General features: G+C 36.3%; 1 protein-coding gene across 1 annotated transcript in view; it reads left to right on the forward strand.

Moving 5' to 3' along the window:
- UST (uronyl 2-sulfotransferase) overlaps window positions 1–23,981 on the forward strand; it is a 168,542-nt gene that overhangs the window by 18,697 nt on the left and 125,864 nt on the right. Inside the window, exon 3 of the mRNA XM_074190054.1 lies at window positions 9,544–9,623. Within this exon, the coding sequence (XP_074046155.1) occupies window positions 9,544–9,623 (80 nt within the window). The remainder of the gene's footprint in view (window positions 1–9,543; window positions 9,624–23,981) is intronic.

Below are 23,981 nucleotides of genomic sequence, written 5' to 3' on the forward strand. Positions count from 1 at the left end.
TGCTTCAAATGACGTTCTTGTACACCGCATATTGTAGGATTCTGGTTTTTAGTCCACTCTGCTATTTGCTTATATTTTAAGGGAGAGTTCATCCCATTCACATTCAAAGTTATAATTACTAACTCTTTATTGCCCTCCATGCTATCTTCCCTTTGTTTGTATTCCCCCCTTTTTTCCCTTTATCCATATTCCCCAGTATTTTGTTTCTGAATACACCCCCTTCAATGTGTTTGTCCTCCTATATCTACTCCATCCCCTTTCTTTCCCCTTTCCCTTTTCCCTTCCCTTTCTTCTGTTAGTTCTCCTTTTCTCTCCCTCGCTGTCTCCATTCCCCCCTCCCCTTTTTCCCTTTTAATACTTGAAAGGCAAGATGTTTTCAAGTTAACTGAGTGTGTGAGTAAGTTAACTTCAAGCCAAGTCTGATGAGAAGAAGATTCAGGTGTTTCTCATCTCCTCCCTTCTTCCTCTCTATTAGCATAGGTCTTTTGAACCTCTTTAATGTAATGAGATTTACCCCATTCAATCCCGTCCATCCTCCTGTCTCCTCCTGACCCCCTTTTTAATGAGGAATTGTTTTTAAATCATTCTATCTGAATCATAGAAAATTCTTGAGTATCCAACACTTCTAACTAAGTATATCCTATCTAATAGAGTTACATTGAGAGCTATTAGAGTCTTTCTCCCAAGTAGGGTTATAGCCAGTTTCATCCCATTGGATAACAGTCTCATGGATAAGTCATGAGTTGTTGCAAGGCTAGGTATATTCTCTCTGTTAGAGTTACAATTCTCAAGAGTTATGAGAATCTTTTTCCCATGCTGGGATATAAACAGTTTTAACTTATTGTATAGCAGTTTTGTTTTCCTTTACCCACCCCTTTTTTTTAACCTTTTCATATCTATTGAACCTCCTGTTTGACGTCCAAATTTTCTATTTAGCTCTGTTCTTTTCATCAGGAATTTTTGGAATTCTTCCATTTCATTAAACGTTCATCATTTTCCCTGAAAAAGAAGGCTCAGCTTTGCCGGATAATGGATTTCTGGCTGCATTCCAAGCTCCCTTGCTCTTTGGAATATCTCATTCTAGGCCCTTCGATAACTTAATGGTGATACAGCCAGGTCCTGTATAATCATTACTGTGGCTCCTTGGTATTTAAATTGTTTCTTTCTGGCTGCTTGCAGGATTTTCTCTTTTATCTGATAGTTCTGGAATTGGGCCGCAACATTCCTTGGTGTTTTCATTTTAGGGTCTCTTTCCAGAGGGGATTGATGTATTCTTTTTTTTATTAGTTTTTCTTTTTTTGGCAAGGCCAATGGGGTTAAGTGGCTTGCCCAAGGCCATACACCTAGGTAATTATTAATTGTCTGAGACCAGATTTGAACCCAGGTACTCCTGACTCCAGGGTCGGTGCTTTAGGCACTGCACCACCTAGCCACCCCTAATGTATGCTTTCAATAACTATTTTCCCCCTGGTTCCATGATATCAGGGCAATTTTCCATGACTAAATCCTGTAATATTAAGTCCAGGTTTTTTTTTTCTCCTCAGTGTTTTCAGGAAGAACTATAATTCTCAGGTTGTCCCTCCTTGATCTTTTCTCAAGGTCAGTGGCTTTTACTGATGAGGTATTTTCTTTTATTTTTTTGGTTTTATTTAACAGGCTCTTGCTGTCTCATGAAGTCATTAGTTTCTGCAGACTCCATTCTTTTTTTTTTAGAGAGTAGTTTTCTTCATTTCCTTTTGCAACTCCTTTCCCAATTGGTCAATTCTATTTTTGAGAGAACTTTCCATTTGACCAATTGATGTTTTGAGAGAATTATTTTCTTTTTGCATTTCCCCAATTGAGGATCTGAGAGAATTATTCTCATTTGGTATTTTTCCAATTGAGGATCTGAGAGAGCTATTCTCATTTTGTATTTGTCCAATTGAGGATCTGAGAGAATTATTCTCATTTTGTATTTGTCCAACTGTATTTTCCAGTGATTTGTTTTCTTGTTGCAAGGTGTTAATCTTCTCTTGGGTTTCTTTTCCCAAATTTTCCAATTGATTTTTAGACTCTTTCCTTATTTCTTCAAGGAAGTCTTTCTCTTCTGGAGACCTGATTATAGTCTCCTCAGAGGTTCTAGGTCTCTCTGAGTTAGTTTTTTTTTTTTCCTTCCAAGAATGTTTCTATGGATCCACCTTTCCCTGGCCTTTCTTCATTTTGCTAAGACCTTAGGATATACTTAGCTGGGGAGAGGCTGGTTCACAGAGGTTTTGCTGTTGTGATCCCTAGAGGCTTTACTCACTGAGTGTAATATTTCCAGCTGGCCAGTAGTGGGTGCTAGAGGATTTGCTCACTGAGTGCAATTTCTCCAGCTGGCCAGTAGGGAGTTTATGGTTGCTTTCTCTAAAGTGTCTATGACCTTGATTGAGGTCCTCTCCCTTGGCCTAGAGGGAGTGATTGAAGCTGTTAAATACTTTTATCTTCAATCAATAGTGGACTATACCCTAGGCTGAGGTCATCTCTACCTATTGTCAGTTGCGAGGTAAACTGCTGCTCACACATTTGTGCCTGGAGCAGAAAGTCTGTAATTGTTCTGGGAAGAGGCTTCAGCCAAAATGGAGGTGTGGACTCAGAGTTCCTCTGGACCAGAGGAGCCCAGGGATGATGTCTGCATATCCCACACTGGGACTCTCCCCCCAGCCCTGTCAGCATGCTCTAGATAGTCAGCACCAACACCAATGCCTCTGCTCCCCAGCAGACCCAAGCCCCCGCAGTCAACCAGGCTCTAGCCCCACTGCTGATCAAGCAGGTCTGGTTCTCAGGGCCTTAAGCTCCCAGGCTCCAACACCACTGCTAATCAGGCTGATCTGTAGCTGATCTGCCTTCTGTGCCTGAACTCACCCATGACTGCAGAAGACAAATCCTGAGGTAGATGTTCTTTCTCCTGGCTTTTGTTGATCGTATTTCTGTTAAGAGGTTTGTTTCATATCACATATGAGGAAAGATCAGGAAATTTTAGAACTGTGCCTGTCTTCTCTCTGCCATCTTGGAGGAGTCCCCCTGGATGAATTTCAAAAAAGTAAAGGCCACTGAGGTGATCAAAGTATGAAAGTAGCCAGGGGAAGCAAGATATATTCTGATTCATACACTATAACCAGTGAGTACTTGCAATAATACAACTGTTTGTTGTTAGAAAGGATAATGGAGAAAGCTGTCATCAGAAGGGAGTCAGGTCTCAATGATACAAAATGGAAGTATTGAGAAGAGAAGAGATTTAAGATAAAGCACATTAGTTATCCAATGAGTTATTCCAGTGAGCACAGTGGAAGGTGTGGGTAACTTGAGCAAGGATCATTGAGAGGGTTGGGTAAAGTTGGATGGGAATAACAAAATGGGTATTAGGAGATGGAGGAACTAGATTTGTATAATGAGAACAGAAGTCTCAAAATCATTGGCAGGGGAAGGGATGGTTATCTGGAGGAATGAGTTCATATCGGTTATCACTGGCCTTAGGTATCCAGGCAGCTGGAGTGCTTTAGGGAAGAAGTTCATATTTATCAGCATTTTGCAAGATGACTACAATTTGATTAATCATAGAGAAGTGGAAAAGATGTAATATAACAGTAAGACAATACTAGACTAGTTTGCCAATGGATCTAGAAGAAATCAAATGTTTTGAATGAAATATCTGACTGAGCTATATTCTCTCACTAATGCTATAGACTCAAATTTTAGTTAAAATTTAAAATGCAATGAACTAGGCACTATTTTTATTTTGTTGTCCATGACATCAAATATTTGTTCAGCATGCCAGAGGACAGGGTTTAATAAAGGACAATATGAAAAGGAAAGAGAATTTTATGGTGGTTTCTAGTGTTCACTCCCAACCTTATCTTCCAAACATTTGCTTATTATTGTTTAAGACCCTAAAAATCTCTAACTTGGATCATCAAATGCAAAGTCCCCATTTGAAGGTAACCAAGATAGTGAAAACTGTGCCACATAAAGAACTGGTTGTGCTTATTCTGGGAAAGAAAAGAATTTGGAGGAACACACCAGGGGCTATTAAGGCTATCTCAGAAAAGGAGGATTAGACTTGTGTTTGGTCTCACAGAGAAGAACTGCTTCTGATATAAAAACTTACTATTTTTATGACTTTGGAAGATCACTTAAGCCTCAGTTTCCTAATTAGTAAAATGAAATGTCTGAACTAGATAGCCTTTGAGATAATCACTGGTTCCAGATATGTGATTCTATCATCTTAAAAATCATGCTTTTAATAAAACATAAAAAGGACTTATTGTTCTAATGAAATTGAATTGTACCCATGCGACTTTATAGTTAGTTCAATTGATTGGTTTACTATGCTAATGAAGTGCCAGATTCCATTCTTATGAGCCAGTTCATTTTATTACTATTAATGATATTCATAATAACTCAAATTCATATATGCTTTAAGGTTTACAAGGCACTTTCCTCATGACAGCTCAAAGAGGCATTTTTTTCCTTTTTCTATGGCTATAAGCATTAGTTAGTTGTTCATTTCCTTGATCACAAATAAATGGGCAAGAGGGTATGAATAAATCAGTATAAACTGTTGTGTTGAAAAAACCTCAAAAATAACTGTTTACTGGTAGGAAGAAGGAGCTAATAGCAATGAGTGGAGAGGCAAATTTTAGCTTGAAACCTAAAACATTTTAGACCTAGGAAGGAACATGGTGACAATCTATTCCAACACCCTCCTTTTGGAGATGAATAAACGTAATCCAAAGAGGAAGATGATTTGCCCATGACTGTGTAGACTTCTGGCAGATTTAGGCTCTCTCATTCTATACTTAGGAATTTTGCAAAGTAGAATGGGATGTTTTTGGAGGGATTGTGTTCTACTTCACTAGAGGGTCTCAGAGTAAAGATGTTGTAGAGGAGATGGCTATTCATGTGTGTCCTGAAGTAGATGGTTGTGAGGTATCTTCCAATTCTGATTTTTTTTTGATACTATGGGTAGGATGAATACAAGGAAATATTAAAAAATTAATGTCATGAAAGAATAAAACTTTTATTTCTTCTGATCATCTCTGTAAAAGTGATTCTCTTGACTCAAAGTTTATTTCAATCTGAAAAGCCTCTGCATTGAGGCTTTACCCAATTCACTGCGCCACCTAGTGGTACATTCTTGCTAACTACAGGTTGACTTTTTTGCTGCTACTGTGCAAATAAATGTAAACTTGGATTGTGAGTTCTGCCTATATTGAATGGGGATGGAATTCTCATAGATAAATAATATTTTTAATTTTATAAAACATTTCATCATATTTTTATCTTACTTTTATAATGTTAATTTTCTTTTTTTCAACATAATTTCATAAATGAGAGTTAGGAGAATTAATTTAGGATCTGACTCATAACTAGCAAGTGGTAAAGTCCAAATCTCAGTTTTCTGACCTGCCTCTACCCTTTCTTTTAATTTAATGAAGTTGAAGGATCAACTCTGAACTCTCTTAGAAGTTGTCCTCTACACATCTTTAATGTCCTTTAAAAAAAAAATATGTACCCTTCCTTTTATCTAAGCTCTTTCACAGAATTACAGAGTACCAAGTTGCCTGCTTGTGGAACAAGAATTCAGCCTAGAGGAGGACAATTGTCATTATTGCCAGGAGTAATCCCAAAATAGTCCTCCCTAGGGAATGGGGGGAGCATACAGAACTTTCCAAATGACTATTGGACTAATACAGCTACTGACTCATGAGACTGAGAGTAAAGGTATGAAACACATGATGAGAATTCACATTAATGTAATTTTTTCTTTCCATTGTAAAACCCTATTTGCTATCATTTCCCATTCTCCTGATGAATTTCAGATGTTCTGTTCTTTGACATCTTCCTTTAGCTAAATTGCATCATCCTGTCTTTCATGAGCAACCAGAAGACTCAAAATTTTATTTGAAATGTCTTGTTCTCTTAATGAGGTTTCTCACCAAGAATTTTTTTTCTTTTCTTCTACTTATTTCTTTCTCTATTTTAACTATAACACCTTTTTAAAATCTTCATTATAAAGAGAATGAGATGTATTATGGTATGATTGATAGAGAGGTATCCTCAGAGCCAAAAAGACTGGGGTTCAAATCTCACCTTTGTAATTTACTATAGCTGTAAAACTAGAGATACAGAGAAGAAGCCAAACCTGCACTGATTAAGGGAATTTCCTCTTTAGAAAGTTCCTTCTACAAAATTATAAAAAGAATTAAGGCTGTTATTTAGGAAATCCCAGTTTCAAGTGACTACCATGGACTTAATTATTAGCATATTTCAGGGAAAAGAGCTTTGGGGATTATTTTCAGAGAAAATCTTCAATTATGTGATTAATTACTTCATCTCTCTACTTTAATTTTTACCTAGCTAGTGGAATGTGACAACCTAATTTCATATTTATGGTAATGATTTATAAAATCATTTTCTAACTGACAAATTACTTTATACATATTATCTAATTTGATCTGAATAGTGTAGGTATTACTCTCCTCATTTCAGAGGAGAAGAAACCAAATCCCCCCAACAGCATAAGACTTGGTAAGTGGCAGAACTAGAATTTGAATTTTGGTCTTTTAATTATAAGTGAAGTGCTTTGAGATAAGAGGGCAAGGCTTGGAATTCAAGAAGATGGAGTTCAAATCCTATATAAAGGCTAAAAATTCAAAATCTTTTCATTCTGTCTATGATTAGCATTTTCCAAGCATGGTTCACTTTTTATGCTAAAATACCAAAAACTACTTTAATTAAATGACTATATGATAAGTCTCAGGGAAGGAGAGAGAGGACTGTGATTAATATATGAAGGCACAGAGTGGGACCAGTAGTAGTTTCTGTGGGACATGTAATCATTGCTGCGGTTGCCTTCAGTAAGAATAAGTCAGTATACAAGTATCTGGAACCAAGGAGGAGGAGAATAAGAGAAGCAACTTAGGGGAGTGGCATTTGGGGCTCAGAGAAATTGTAAGAAGATGGGGGACAGCCTGGCACAAAGAGACTGAAGGGAAATTAAAAGATATTCAGAATACAATGCACTAAACCCTGTTTATAGACATTTTCAATTCAATCAACACCATAAAGATATTATTTAATGGTGCAATACTAAAATGCATTTGATGTGTCAGAATCAAAATATATGATGCCTAAAACTCCTTTATCCTTCTGAAATGCTGCAATAAAAATCGGCATTAGAAATAGATCTCTCCTTTGTACTCAGTTTAGAGATTTAGCTGGAGAGAACTGTACATTGCCAACTTGAATCCATTTCTCTTTGGAAGAAGACAGCTTTATGAACATTATGACACTATTCTACAAAGCCAACCACCACTGTTCTTCCAAAAGGCTTTGTACTGTGACATTTGTTTGGAGAAAATAGTAAATGATGTTGAAAACTATCAGAGAAACCATTTTTCTTCTGAGGTTTTTTTCCACTTCATTCTCCTGCATACCTGTAGCAACTTTATCCCGACTCTTCTGATCTGTCACATTTAAGCAATAGATATTTGTTGCAAATAATCTAATTGGCATGTATCCTTATATATTTGTTTTTATTTACTAGTGGAAACCTTTCTAACATTTGACTAATGTATAGATTACAAACATGTGGATAAGAATAATTTAGAATCTATTAAAGAACCACACATATATCCCTTGAAAAAACAGCTATTTTCTATATTTAAAATCTTAAAGATAAATCATATATGACTCATTTCTAAGAATCAGTGTGGCATACTGAAGGGAATCAGGAAGACCTGGAGATATGTGTATATATGTATATAGATATATATATATATATATATATATATATATATATATATATATATATGTATATGACTATGTCAAAGGTTACTTATCTAAATATAAAATAACCCCCAATTCCTATGTTATAATACAGTAAATATAAGCATTAGAGATATATCTATTTTCAATATTTAGTAACAACTACCTAAAACTCTAAGTTACAGAACAGTTACCATTAGGGACCTGGAGTTGCCCACCCCATGTAATGAAACATTTGCACCTAAATTCCCAAACAAATCATACCTCAAATTATCCCTTTTTTTTAGGATTGTATCAATACCCAAGAAAAACAAAGGGTAAAACCAAAGCTTTAAGAGCATAAAAAATAAGTGAAGAATATAGAGAGTATAAAGAATAAGGCACACAATAGTTTAGGCCTTTTCCCTGTGATTTCATACCTTTTCTACAAAAAGAAAATTAGACTGCCTTCAGTCACCTTCAAGTTGAGAGGCACATCATAAATATTTGATGATGACATTCAGTTTAATTTATATTTGTGACAAGGGATTAGTCAGGAACTAATCTTCATGATTTTAGCCAGCAGGATTGAGAGGGTTTAACATCTATTTCCCAGATCCTCCTATTTGCTGCATGTTCTTGTTCCTTCCTAAGAAGCCAGTGAGCCAAGGAGATCCTGGTGGGCCCCCTGTTACAAATATTTAGGCAAACAAACAGTATTTATCCAAACAAATATATAAGGGCACATGTCAATTAAGAGTATATGCAACAAATATCTACTGTTTAAAATAGATGTAATGATAAGGAAAACTTAGATGTTATAACTTCTTCACATTTTATGCATATTTTATCATTTCTTTATGAATTCATGGTATCCCAACTTGTATGGTATTATTAAACACTGAATGTCAAATGTCACGGTGACAATTTTCTTTTTGTTTTTTAAAAAAAATCTAGTTTGTATATTTTTCATGAGGTCAATTTGAAAATACACGAAGAGCAGAAATCAGGAAGTCAGAGAATAAAAAAGAATGCCTGGAATTTTTTACAGATTTCATTTAACGCTTTTTGGACCCTCACATGTTCCAGAAGACTGTAAATGTCAGAGATTTACACTCTCATGAAATACCTTTCCATTTTGTTATTTGCAGTTATGAAGAATAAAGTTTAAATAACTCAATGGCCACCCAATAAACTAGCATGATTTATAATTTAGAGCAGACCAGATAAGACATGACCTGGTTAACCTCAAGAGGTTTGGGAGTTTTGAATCCACTTCATAAAATATTTTTCCTATAAATGGTTAGAGCCCAAGGAGAAAAATCACAAAGAATCACATCGTTTTATTTGCATGTTTTAAAAATCCACAGACAACTACCTTCAAATATTCTTGCAAATCTCAATAACTTATCTTTATAGAAGAATAAAATCAGAAATAACATCTTGTCTAGATTTAGGTTTAACCGGGAGATCAAGGTTCTATCTTCACTTACATTTCAATACAACATGTTTATTAGCTTATTCCAATCAACTAATCTGCCACATTGTTTGCATGGTAGTAGTTGACTGAATTAGACATGGGATCATAAACTCTTAGGATAATGTATTAATACTGTAGCAAACAGATTTCAAATTTGCTAATGTTTTTCAAAATATAAATCTGCTGACTTGGTCCAAGAGGTAAGAGTGTGCATAAAAAGTATGCCAAGCAAATAACATCCTTTGGCTTGGTTAATTTAATTCTATTTAATACCACTTTTCTTTTTCTTGTTTCAGATGGAATTGATTAAAAATATAAGTACTGCAGAACAGCCCTATTTATTCACTCGTCATGTTCATTTTCTCAACTTCTCCAGGTAAGATATTTCCCAGTTTGACATACCCAGGTCAATAGCTTATGAAACTTTATTTTTAAATCTCTCTCAGTATCTTTTTATTTCTCTTTAAAAGATAATTCTCAGTAATAAACAATTAAGTATGACACCAGAACAAATAATAATGAGATCTAGGGTCAACAAAGGTTGGTGTTCTCAGATGACTGAGTATTTTGGCAATGAATTTGTATTTTGTAATTTTATACAGTTTGGTGGAAAAGTGCCTTAGATTTAGAATCCAAGGATTTGGGTTCACATCCTTCCTTTGTCACTAAAATATTCTTGGGTTTAACCTTTTGTGGCCACACTTTCCTCATCTTTCAAATGATAGGGTAGGACTACATTGTCTCTAAGGTCCTTTCCATCTCTAAAATTATGATCATAGGAATCTGAGCTACTAGTTCCCTGGAACTAGTCAAGGAGACCTTCGTTCAAATCCAACCTCAGACACTTACCACCTGTGTGACCCTGAGCAAATCACTTTACCCTATTTGTCTCAGTTTCCTCATCTGTAAAATGATCTGGAGAAGGAAATGACAAGTCACTCCAGTATCTTTGCCAAGAAAATCCCAAATAGTCACAACGAATCAAACACAACTGAAATGACTGAACTACAAAGATCCTAGGACATCATGACCAGGATCTTATGAACAATTTGATGACAGAGCAATACTAGTGCTTAAGCTATATAGAGAATGGTCCTTTAGGTCTCAGAAATCATGCAGGAGCATCCTCCTCCTTTCCCTCTTCAAGTGAAAGTAAAGTAGGAAAAAAAGTGAGGAACTTACCATGATTTTATTGAACAAATATGAACAGCAGCCTGCCTCTTAAAACACCTACCAAAAAATATGTGAATTACTTCTAAAATAACCATGTTGTTCAATATTTTTTTATCTTTATTAGCAGAAATGAAGATTTCCCATTGGTAGTTTCCACTTCAGGTCAAATGTAGGGATAGAATTCATATTGCAAAACGAATAAGAATTTTGATTTGTTTTGAAATGTTTTTTCCTTGTTTTGTTTTGAGTTTTAAAGTGGTCCCTTATGATTTGAATGCAATTGTTCTTCAACATTTTCACTTGTTTTGGTTTGTTTAAGTTTATCTTTTGACACTCAATTATATTTCATATATATTTAAATAAAATTGGATATGATAAATCTCCAGCTCCAAATAGATAGTCAAACTTGAAACTTCCTGAGCCTAAGTTTCCTCACTCGTGGACTGAGTGGTTTGGAGAAAGTGATCCCTTTCCAGTTTCAGATCCTCTGATTCTGTATTTATGATGCAGAGACCCATCCAAACAAGAAGGGCCAAAAGGGTCAGGAGGTAACCCTGCTGAGATAAACATTTGTCAGATTCTTGTTGCATTAGTATCTCCAGGTTTGGAACATCAAACTTTTTTTTTACTTTTTCTGCAAGGCAATGGGGTTAAAGTGATGTGCCCAAGATCACATAGCTAGATAATTATTAAGTGTCTGAACTCAGATTTGAACTCAGGTCCTTCTGACTCCAAGTCTGGTGCTCCATCCACTGCACCACCTACCTGCACCAGATCATCAGACTTTTAAAAGTATCCGCAGAAATAGAAAAGGGTATAGAATAAGCAACAGACATCCAGAGAATAAAAAGCAGATATTCTAAGGAAGGGTAAAGGAACTGTGAAATTTAGCTTAAAGAAGATAAGGTAAAGATAACTTAATAAAATGATCACTACTTTATAAAAATATCCAATAAATGAAAATCATTTTTAAAATATAAAATAGGAATGATTCCACTATGAAATACTGGTTTTTAACAAAATTTGTTGTCACTGAATTCCTCTAAATACTAGATACCTCTTAGTTTCTATGTGAATTTCTATAGCTCAGTAAATTTCTGTCCAATGAGTTAAAAAGTTCCAGAAATTAAGAATTGTCAGAAAGTAGAATGGACCATCTCACTGTAATGAGTTTCTAGGCACAAAGCTATACAAGTAGAAGTTAGAAGGTAGTGTAGTGGAAAGAGGGTTGGACCTGAAGTTAGGAAGGCCTGGATTCCAACTTTGCATACATTTTTAACAGCTGTGTAGTCTTGGGCAATTCACTTACCCAAAGGCATACCTCTGCTTGCCTTAATCCATTGGAGAAGGAAATAACCACTCCAATGTCTTGGTTAAGGGAACTCCATGGGTGGTATTTGATGTGCTATGGTCTACAAGATCACAAAAGAGTCTGATGTGACTGAATGACCAAAAACAACAATAACAAACAACTGAGGCACTTAGCTTCTCAACCTCAGTTTTCTCATTTGTAAAATAAAGATAATTAAATGGCACGTCCCTCAGAAGATTTTTGTGAAGATTAAATGAAATAACACTGTCTCACAAAAATATTATGTAAATGCTAGATATTGTCATTATCATTTAACCATTAGCTGGGGATGTTGGAGAGGACATTTATATATAGAAAAGAGATGAAACCAATTCACACCCCACTAGGAGATTCTGATTCTGTAACTCAGTTGTAATGCAATAATAATTCTCTACACTTGTACAGTGCTTTAAAGTTAAAAAAGAAAAAGAAAGAAAAAACTTAAAACCTTTAACATATGCCATATGCTACTAAGAATTCAATCCATCAATTAACAAACATTAATAAATTCTTACTATATCCCAGGTTAGTAATTGTGGGCAGTACAAAAAAGGTAAAAATATTCCCTGTCCCAAAGGAACTTCCATTCTAAAGGGGAAGACAAGACCACTAGTCTATATAGAATTGCCTCTTTTTTTCATATTCCTGGAGCAAAGAGACTGTCAAACATTTGAGATTCAAAAGATTATGCTACAATGATAGCATAGATACAAATTAATCATTAATATGAGGAAAGTGGAAAATTCAGCTACAATGCTATAGAGAAGTGTCAGTAAGTTGAAAATAAAATTGGTCAAAAAATAATCTTCTTTTGAGGAATAGTAGCCTTTGGGAAGTAGAATAGGATTTGACTACTCAAGGGAAGTTCCCTAAGATATGATGGTATCATGCCCTGGAGTTCTTACTACTTCTCTTTTTACTATGACTGAAAAACCAACAAAAAAGGTCTTCATTCTAAAGATGAACAGATTTCTTAGGACTGATACTCTGTAGCTCATGATGCTGTTCCCTTGGAGAGGGAATAGGTCCCCAGACAGTTTGAATTACAAACTTTCTCCCTGCCTATCAAGTCTTTCTAGTCATACTCTCTCTCAAAAAAAAAAAAAGAGGAAAAATATGTATGTTCAATGTACATTCTGCATTGTACTTGGCTATAAATATTTATTTTGGTGTTTAATTAGCTCTTTCACTACGCTAGATTCTATTTCTCTATCCCTGTCTCTATGTATGTAATATATATGTATACATATTTGTTTATATAAACATGTCTCATAATCATTGTTTCACAAATGTGGTACCAGGGCCGTACTGTGCTCCAAAACCCTACTTTTTTCCACTAGCAAGGAATGATGACCTCTCTTTTTTCCTCTTCATACTAAGTTTAGCTAACCAGGATAACTTTTTTGGAAAGGGTGTATCACTTTTCCTTTTTTCCTTGTTCTGTTCCCTGGAAACAACTCAATCCTTCTACAGATTTTTTTTAAAGGTCTTATTACTAAGCACTATAAGGAAACATACAAGGGATTAAAATAACGAAGAAAGGGAAAATTTCCAATTTAAAAGTTTTCATCAGTTAATCCTGATCCTACATGCAAAATGTGCCAGAAATTGGGCATTCATCTTCAATGCTCCCTCTCTTGCCTGACTGGTACCTCTTTTTTCTTGGTTTCCTTCTCTGAGTCAGTCCAATCCACTCATGTCAAAGCTTGATTTCTAGCTAATAAATTCAGTTTGGCCAGATTATTATGTAGCTCAGCCCTTCCAGAACCTGTTTCTTTGACCCTGAAAAAAAAAGTAAGGGACAGCTGACCCTGTAGTAAGTAGAAGACTTAATATGCCACCACCAATTCTCCTATGCTTCTTGCTTGCAAAGAATTATAATGCTTCCCATCTTTCTTGGCCATGAACTTGGGGAAGTGATGCCATTTTCTTCTGAGTTCCCAATCTGACCATCTAAAATCTTTCTCCCTGGGTTAAGATTTCCTGCCCTATTTAGAAAGTAGCCAACTAAATCTTTAGTCTCTTCACTCCTCCAATTATCACGACTTCAAATTCCCTTTCTCTTCTTGCATAGACTTGTCCTTTCTCTCTGTCTGTCTGAAACAAACTCCCAATCTAGTTAGAATAATAATAATGATGTTTTCCTTCATTTCTGAAGAGGACCATGACATTAGTGAGTTGATACAATGACAAGCAGGTGAATTGGATTTGAGTTAGGGGATGCTCTGCTAAGTCATCAGCCTCACTTTCCCCCCTGGAGCTATCTGGGCCCAGTGGTCAGATATGAATCAGGATGACCAGAGATTATCCTAGATGTGGGGCAGTCAGAGTTAAGTGACTTGCCCAAGGTCACACACCTAATAAGTGACAAGTGTCTAAGGCCAGATTTGAGCTCCCATCCTCCTGAATCCAAGGCGAGTGCTCTATCCACTGCACCACTAGTTAGATTTTAAGAGGCACTCTCCTTCTAGTGAATCTACATTCCTTTCCTCCTGACCCAAATGGGTATATGGGTCCCTCTCCTCTCTGGAGACTATATGACCAGATTTGTGGAGGGTAGGCTTTCATGATCTCCTCCTCCAAGTCTGGGATCCCTGTGCTATTCCCAACCCAAAATCTGTTTGCAAATTCTATTTCTGCTTGATTATGACAGTTTGTTTCCTTGAAGGTCCAACCCAGCTCCCAGTTCATTAATAGGGCTTAGATAGCAGCCTTTAATCTATATCTGACCTAGCTACTAACTTCAAACACTTCTTGGTTCTTCTAAGTCATGTATCCTACCTTATTCTTGGCTGTTGGTTTATTAGGATCCATCATAATTAAAAAATTTGTTCATATATCTCAGCAGGATCTGCAACCAATGAACACCAAAATTTCTTTGGCCTTCTCCCCTCCCCCTGAACTCCATCCATCAACTGTTGTGAGGTCTCTACTTCTTTTTCCTACAGAGGCAATTACCCCCTAATTAATATCTTCCTCAAATCCCTCTCTATTCCAATTCATCACCTACACCTCAGTCAAAGTGATTTCCTTTAAGAACAGGTATGAGTATAGCATTTACAACTAAATAAAATCCAATGTGTCCCTATTGTCTCTTATAAACTATAAATTCTTTTAAAGCCCTCACAACTAGACTCCAACCAACTTCTCCAGACCAATTAAACATTACTCCTCTTCCTGCACCCTAAGCCTTGCCAAATTGGATTTCTTGCTGACCTCTATATTTTTAACACAGCACCTTCCTTGATTACTTTCTAGGGTCTAGAACTTCCTGTTCTGCACCTCATAGGATCCTTTGATATTCTTTAGAAATCGTCAACATAAAGGTTTTCCTAAACTCCAGACTGCTCGTGCCTACCTCTCTCTCAACTTGTTATCCTTAGTTGTGTTCAACTCTTTATGATGTCTCTTGGCAAAGATACTGGTCTGCCATTTGTTTAACCAGGTCATTTTACAGATGAGGAAACTGAGGCAAGCAGGGTTAAGTGACTTATTCAGGGTCACACAGCTAACATCTGAAACTGAATTTGAACTCAGAAGATGAGTCTTTCTGACTCCAGGTCTACCACTCTATCCACTGAAGCACCTAGCTCCCCACACTTTCCTCAACTATGTGTATTTATTTTGTTTTTGTTCTATATTACTTATATATGTATATAACTTACTAAGTTAATAAGTATTTGTTATTTACCTTTAATTTATTAATCTATTTAAATAACTTATTAATCAATATCAGGTAATTGCTAAGCATTGAAGATACAAAGAAAGTGAAAAATAAACAATCCCTATTGTACAGAATGTACATTCCAATGAAGGAGACAGGATATAAAGAGAACACACAGAGTAGATGATGGTGATCTAAAATGGGAAAGTAGCAAGGGGGTAGGGAAAACTGGGAAGAGTGAGATTTCAGTTGTCTTTTTTTTAAAGTTCTTTTTTTATTTATTTTTTCAATTCCCAAACATTTTATTTTTATTATTTTTAAATTTTATTTAATATTTATTTATTATCATTTTGTACAAACAATATTTTTATATATTAATAAAATATTCTTGTTTAAGAGTAAACAAAATACCTCCTCCCCCCCAAAAAAAAATATAGACTCACTTGAGCGATAAAGTAAAGGGGAGAGAATAAAAATTTAAATTAAAATAAAAAAATAATAGTAATAATTGTAGGTATGGCCAGGTGGCACAGTGAATGGAGCACCAGCCCTGGAGCCAGGAGCACCCAAGCCCATATCCGGCCCTGTACACCCAACAATCACCCAGCTGTGTGACATGCAAGCCACCCCAACCCCACTGCCCTGCACAAACCAAAAAAAAAAAAAAAAAAAAAAGACCTAAAATAAAATAAAATAGTAATAACAGTAGGGGCGGCTGGGTGGCAGACAGAGCACTGGCCCTTGATCCAGGAGCACCCAGGTCCGAATGCGGCCTCAGACACCCAATGATCACCTTGCTGTGTGGCCCCAGGCAGTCCACCCAACCCCATTTTCCCTGCACCCCCCCAAAATAATAATAATAAAAAATGTGCTTCAGTCTGTGTTCCAACCCCACCAACTTTGTCGTGGGTGGATCACATTCTTTATGATAACTCCATCACAAAAGTTACTTCCATATTTTTCCACAGTTTCCGTTGCTGATCGCAACTCCCTCCTTTCGTATTTCTCCACTACCAGGTGCTATATTTTCTCTCTCCTTTCACTCTGACTCTGTTGTAGGGTAGCTGAGTGGTCCAGCAGACAGATCCCTGGCCCTGGGGCCAAGAGGCCCCGAGCCCTCCTACCACCCCTTAGGCCCAGCATCCACCTGGCCCTATGGTCCCAGACAGGCCATCCAATCCCAGCCCCTTGCAAGAAGTAAAAAAGAAAATGTGTTATATCTGACCACTCTCCCACCGTGGTCCATCCTCTCCTCCTTCATTCACATCCCCACCCCTTCCCCTTGCCCTCCCCCTCTCCTTCTTACTCCAGATGCCTATACCCCATTGAGTATATATGCTGTTTCCTCTCCTAGCCACCTCTGATGTGAGCGAAGATTCCCTCATTCTCCCTTGCCTTCCCCCCTTTCCATATCATTGCAATAGCTCATTGTAATAAAGAAAAATCTTATTATATGAAGTATCGTGGCCTATTCCCCCTCTCCTTTTTTGCTTTCTCCCATTACATTTCCCTTTGTTCTATTGACTCCATTTTTACACCATATTTTATCTTCAAATTCAGCTTTCTCCTCTGCTTCATCTATAAAAGCTCTTTCTACCTGCTCTGTTAATTGAGAAGGTTCATATGAGTATTATCAGTGTCATTTTTCTATACAGGAATATATGCAGTTCATCCTCATTAAGTCCCTCATATTTTCCCCTTCTCCTCCAATCTCTAAGCTTTACCTGAGTCCTGTATTTGAAGGCCAAACCTTCTGTTCAGCTCTGGCCATTCCAACAGGAACATTTGAAATTCCCCTGGTTCATTGAAAGTCCATCTTCTTCCCTGGAAGAGGACATTCAGTTTTGCAGGGTAGTTGATTCTCGGTTGCATTCTAAGCTCTTTTGCCTTCGGTATATTATATTCCAAGCCCTAAGAGCTTTTAATGTAGTTGCTGCTAAGTCCTGTGTGATCCTGACTGCAGCTCCACGATATTTGAATTGTGTCCTTCTGGCTGCTTGTAATATTTTCTCTTTGACTTGGGAGTTCTGGAACTTGGCTATAATATTCCTAGAGGTTGTTTTATGGGATCTCTTTCTTGGGGGGATCAGTGGATTCTCTCAATTTCTATTTTTCCCTCTGCTTCTATGATACCAGGGCAATTTTCCTGTAGTAATTGAAGATGATGTCAAGGCTCTTTTCCTGATCATGACTTTCAGGTATTCTAATAATTTTTAAATTATCTTTCCTAAATGTGTTTTCCATATCAGCAATTTTTTTCAATGAGATGTGTCACATTTGCTTCTAATTTTTCATTCTTTTGGTTTTGAAGTATTGAGTTCTGATTTTTAGTAAATTCATCAATCTCCCTGAGTTCTATTCGTCTGAAGGATTTGTTTTCCTCAGAGAGCTTTCTTATCTCTTTTTCCATCTGGCCCATTCTGCTTTTTAAAGCATTCTTCTCAATAACTTTTTGAACTGTTTTATCCATTTGACCTAAACTGGTTTTTAGCATGCTATTTTTCTTTAGCATTTTTTGGATTTCCTAGCCTAAGCTGCTGACTTCATTTTCATGTTTTTCCTGCATCTCTCTCATTTCTTTTCCCAGTTTTTCTTCTAACTCCCTCATTTGATTTTCAAAGTCTTTTTTGAGCTCTGTCATGGCCTGAGCCCAATTTCTGCTTTTCTTGGAGTCTTTAGATGCAGGAACTTGTGCTTCCTCATCTTCAGACTGAGTGTTTTGATACTTCTTGGGCTCACAGGCAAAATATTTCTCAATGGTTTTCCTCTTGTTTCTCTGCTTGCTCTTTTTCCCCACACTGGTCTGTGAAAGACCATATGCGCCCCCCTCTGCCATGGGGCTGAGGTGGCAGGGGCCCCTGCTGTTCTGTGGGGGTGCCTAGACTGTGATCAGGATCTGAATGTGGTCAGCACCCCAGCCTCCTGTTCCAGGGGTAGAGCTCCTTGGTCTCTCTGCACTCCCCTCCCTAGGTTCAATGTGCTCATGCCCTGGGGGCTCCTGCTTATAGGCTCCACCTGCTTATGTTTCCTGGGTCTGGGCTGCTGAAAGACCACATTGCTAGCTGTGTGCCCTGAGGGCTGGGCTCCACATGCTCCCTCTGGCAGAGGTCCCCCTGCTGTTCCCCCAGGTTGTGCCTGGTGCTCCCCAGGACACAGGCCAGGAAACTCCCCTGCTGCTGCCCTGGGGCTGCCTCCAAGAGGCTGAAGTTCTTTTACTCTGGCAGGCCACCCCTCCAACCAGGGGAGCAGAGCCTTTCTGCTCTTTTCCAGGTTACCTTGAGTAGGAGAACTGCCTCACTGGGTCCCTCTGTGGGTTCTGTCTCTCAAAAATTTAGTTAGAATCCTTAGTTTTGAAGATTTATGAGAGAGCACCTAAGATATGGAGAGTTTTGTTGAAGGAATTGTAAATAAGCCAATATAGCTGGAATGAGGTGTAGGTGGGAGGTGGGAGGTGGGAGGTGGGAGGTGGGGGCAGTGGGGAGAATTGAGGTGGAGCAATGAATAGAATGCCAGATCTGAAGTCAGGGACATAAATTGAAACCTGACTTCAGATACTTGCCAGCTATGTGACCCTGGGCAAATCACTTTACCCTATTTACCTCAGTTTTCTCATCTGTAAAAATGAGCTGGAGAAAGAAATAGCAAGCCACTCCAGAATCTTTGCCTAGAAAATTCCAAATGATGTCATGAAGATTTGGACATAACTGACAACAAAGTATATGGAAGGAAATAAGATATTATATTTAATCCTAAAAGTGATAGGGATATACAAGAACTAAATGAGTGGTGGTGTGACGTATTTAGAATTGTACTTTAGAAAAAATTACTTTGCCAATTTAGTGGATTGGAGGGAAGATTAGAGTCACAAGAGTGTGAGGAGAGATCAGTTAGAAGGCTCTTAGAAGAGTTTAGATAAGAGATAATGAAGGTTAAAACTAGGGTGATAGCTGAGTGACAGAGAAGATAAATGAATAATATATATATTTATACATATATATGTATATATAGTAGAAATAAATAATATATACATAGAAATAGATATCATATATAAATATGATACATATATGTAAATATATATACATATATATAATCCCTTCCAAGACCTTCATTTACAATGGGCATCCAAGTAGTCATTTTTTCATTTCTCACCTAGAAAACTAGGTCCACTGTTGTTCATCTTCATTTTCTATGTCCCAGAGTATGTTACAGATACATTGGAATACTCTAGATTATAAATTCCCCAAGAACAGAGACATTTATTTTTCTCTTCTTTCATTGTCTTACATAGTACCTGTCACCTAGTGTGCTTAGTAATATTAATAAGTATATAGTAAATAATTCATTATTTTTGATTGATTTATTTATCCTGTAAAACAGGGGGTCATAACTAGAACCCATATACTACTAAGGAATTAATGTATAGACTTCAGGGTCTTCTGGAATTATTGAATATGAATGGGGAAAATAAACCTTTTTCAATATAACTAATTCTATTCATAATCCTGAGTATTTTATTTTATATATTTCAAAATATTATTCTGAGATAAGAACCATAGACTTCATCAGAAAAGGGATCCATAAAACAAAAAATTTAAGAACTTCTCCATTAGAATTATCAATCTGGGTTCCTTGATCACTTTCTCTTCCTGTGCTGTCATGACTAATTCATCCTGCACACTTTTTCTTTACTAATAAGTTCCAATAGTTATCCTGCACAAATCAACCTCCTCAATTTCTACCACCCTGCAGCTCTGGAATATTTCAAATAATTAATTATCAGATTTATAAATTATCTGCAATAACCAGGTTACTGCTCAGGATAAACCCCAGAACTCAAATAACAAAGATGAATTGGACATCAAATGAATGAGATGGAATTTCTAGCCATATTCGGAATTAAAAATAGAAATAATATTTATGTTATTTTGTGTTATTTCTGCCTCTTCTCAATGATAAAGACCTGAATATAGTTCTAATATGATATAGAAACAGAAGAGTCATAGAGAGGAAAACAGGTAATATTCTGGACCAGAATTGAGACTTGTGGTCAATAAACTACAAAGCTCAACTACCTTCATTTCTCCTTCCCTAGAAAACTTTTCATCCTGGGAGATCCTGTCAGGTCAGTAATTTAATCCTCCAAAGTCCCCTTTGCTTCCACCTCTGGTTGAATGACTTCTCAAGACCTTCACTTACAGTGTGGGCACCCAGCCTACTCATTTCTTCATTTCCCTTATAAGGTACCAGCTCCATATTTTTAACTTCTTTTTACATATTGCCTTCCCCTGTTAGAATGTAAGCTACTTGAGGGCAGTGACTGTCTTTCCTTTTGCTAGTTTTCCCAATGCAACTCTAAATAAATTTATGTAAACTGATGGTCCTCTTGTTATGGCTCTTGAGGTGAGAATTCTCATATTCTGTGACAGAGTACAGGAACTATAAATTGACCCATTATAAATATTATACTTTTATTCATGGAGCCTAAGATAATACAGCAAAGTTTAGGAAGATCGAACTAACTCTTAGAAAGAACTAGGTTTCAGTCCCATCTCTAACACATCCTAGCTTTGTGACGCTGGGAAAACATTTAATCTCTCAGTGATCCCAGGGAATTCTGAAACTACAAATGCAAGACAGCTAGAGATATGCACCTACTAGGAGTGTCCAATACCGATGGCCAGTTGTAGGTCTAAAATAGATAAATAGCTATTATAAAGACAGTATGGTATAGTAAACAAAGAGCTGTTTCAAAAGATGAGCTCAAATTCTAACCCTGATATTATACTAACACTCAATGAAGAAAATTCCTTCGACATTGCATTATTGATAGTTTGGTCTCTCATCTTTCCCCATTTTAATAGTATGTGATAGGATATTTTATGATGAAGTAAAGTTTGAAAATGAATATTTAGCCACACTATACATCTACTCTTTTATGAGTAAATGTTCTTTACTTTCAAATTTTTTAAAGCATCTGGCATCATATCCTGCCTAATTCAACTATTTTTTTTAAAGCATAGAAAGTAGAAGTTCTATCTTGAAAGAAAGGCTTTAGAAAGCTATCAAATAAGTGTTGTAAAATTTAATGCATTCAGCTCTCAGTTATTCAGGAGCCGATATTTAAAATTTATGAATTCTTCAAACTCTTAACTTTAGTTCCTTCTTCCTATTATTTTCCTTTGGTTATTTAAGTCTTTACTACTATAACCACCTAAAAGGAAAAGATAAGAAAGAATAAAATCTATCATCTATAACTTGCTATTAGGTCTGAAGAAGTATGGATTGGAGATCAAAACAGATGACCAAATATCAACTTTAGGATCTGTAATTGGTTTACAAGATTTTGGCTGGAAAGAGATCTCTATAATAAAATTAAATCTCTATAAATTGCCAGACAGTTGAAGATATGCTTTCATGGGGAGTGTCCAATAACAATGAAATCAAAGGTTTAAGATAGGCAAATAGCAATTATAAAGGCAGTATGGTGTAGTAATAGAGAGCTGCCCTGGAAGCCAAGAAGACCTTGAGTTCAGGTCCCATCCCTGATATCATACTAACACTCACAATGAAGAAATTCCTTCTGCCAAAGTTTATTAGTAGTCTTGTATCTAGTCTTTTCCCATTTTAATAGTATGCTGCAGTATATTTTATGATGAAGTAATGTTTAAAAATGAATGTGAGACCCACAGAGAGGAAGATGAAATGACTAACTTATGGACAGTGAGTAAGGAAGTCAGCATTCCAACTCACATCTTCAGACTTTAAAACCAGGCAATATTTTGTTGGTTTTTTTTTTTACACTGCCTCTCACATCAAGTATACTTGTTCCTGTATCTCCATCAAAACCATTAAAAGGGGGTGGCTAGGTGGAACAGTGGAAAGAACACAAACCTGGAGTCTAGATTGCCTGAGTTCAAATCTGGACTCAGCCACTTAATAATTACCTAGCTGTGTGGCCTTGGGCAAGCCACTTAACCCCATTGCCTTGCAAAAACTAAAAAAAAAAAAAAAAAAAAAAAAAAACCTTTAAAAAAACCATTAAAAGAGTCTATTTACTAAAATGTTTGTAATTGAACTGCTCACTCACAGACCTCTTTGAATTAGAAACAATGGGGTGGCATTGCAGATGGAGTTCTAGATTTGTAGACAGGAAAACTAGAGTTCAAATCTTGCGTCACATGTTAGCTACCATTATGACTCTGGCCAAGTGGTTTAATCTTTCTCAGTTTTGCTATCTGTACTATGAGGATAATAATACATCTACCTCAAAGAGTCATGGGGATCAAACTACGATAAAACATGTATAATATTTTGCAAGTTTTAAAGAGCTATATAAATGCTTGAAGTAATAATAGTAGATGTAAAAGCAGAAAAAGTAGTAGTAGTAGTGGTAGTAGTAGTAGTAGTAGTAGTAGTAGTAGTAGTAGTAGTAGTAGTAATAGTAGTAGTAGTACTAGTAGTAGCAGTAATAGTAATAGTTGTTATAACGGTTGTTGCTATCCATACAAATCAAGAAATGATTTCCCCTATACTAGACATATAATTCAGGCAGTCTATTTGGATCAATAAATTAAAGAAGCTTCCATTGTTTTTATAATGTAGAATTTAATATGTGTACAAATTGGCTCACCTTTAACATTTTCCAGATGTTTCAAAGTATTGCTGTTACTAATATAAAAGGTTATTTGCAAACAACACAAAACAAAAAAGATGAATATACCAACACCAGTAGAAGCCTTTATCTAAGAAATTTTTTTTTTTCTGAAATAGAATGGACTGCAAAAGAAGAGTTATAGACTACACTTATATGTGTCTTCCAAGCCTATATGAACAAATGCCCATTGTTAAAAGGATTAAAGGATCTTTTCTCACTGTTTTATCAGTGTCCCTGGAGGACCAATTTGTCTTTTAATTGATATTCACTGGCAGCAAGGCAATGAAGGGTTTTTCCATTATACTCAAAGTAGGATTGTGTAAATGCCATATTATTAGTTTCTCTTTTTCTGTTCCTGAGACTTTTTTTTGGAATTCTTTTTCCATTCCACATATTTTTCTCAATTTCTCTTTCCAGTGAAAACATTATTGAATCTTATTTCAGTTTCCTGTGCCTATCAAAATACCAGCAAAGAAAAGCTCAAGTAAATTACATGGGAAAAGAATTCTTTAAATAGTTACAGCTACCATTTTTCCTCTTGGCATTTATTTTTCATTTTATTCTTCCTCCTGACCCCTTCACCCTCCTTTGCTTCCTCCTTTACTTCCTCAGTTTTGAGACAGTGGCTTTAACTCTTTTAAAAGACAAATAAATTATCCAAAGGACCAGGCAATACAAAATGCAATCACACTGAGGATGTTGGACACATTTTCCCCCTCTCTACTCCATTCTTAATTGTTGATGTGAACAAAACCTACCCTCTGATAGCAATATTATAGAAATGAATTCAATTTGGTTTCTATTTTTCATTCTCAAATGTTGTCTTTGTTTTCATTTTCATTAACAAAGTAATGTGTTCCTGTTCCATATCTTTCATGTTTTCATGATACTG

This window comes from Macrotis lagotis, chromosome 5 (genome assembly GCF_037893015.1).
Source record: "Macrotis lagotis isolate mMagLag1 chromosome 5, bilby.v1.9.chrom.fasta, whole genome shotgun sequence".
Taxonomy (NCBI): Eukaryota; Metazoa; Chordata; class Mammalia; order Peramelemorphia; family Peramelidae; genus Macrotis; species Macrotis lagotis.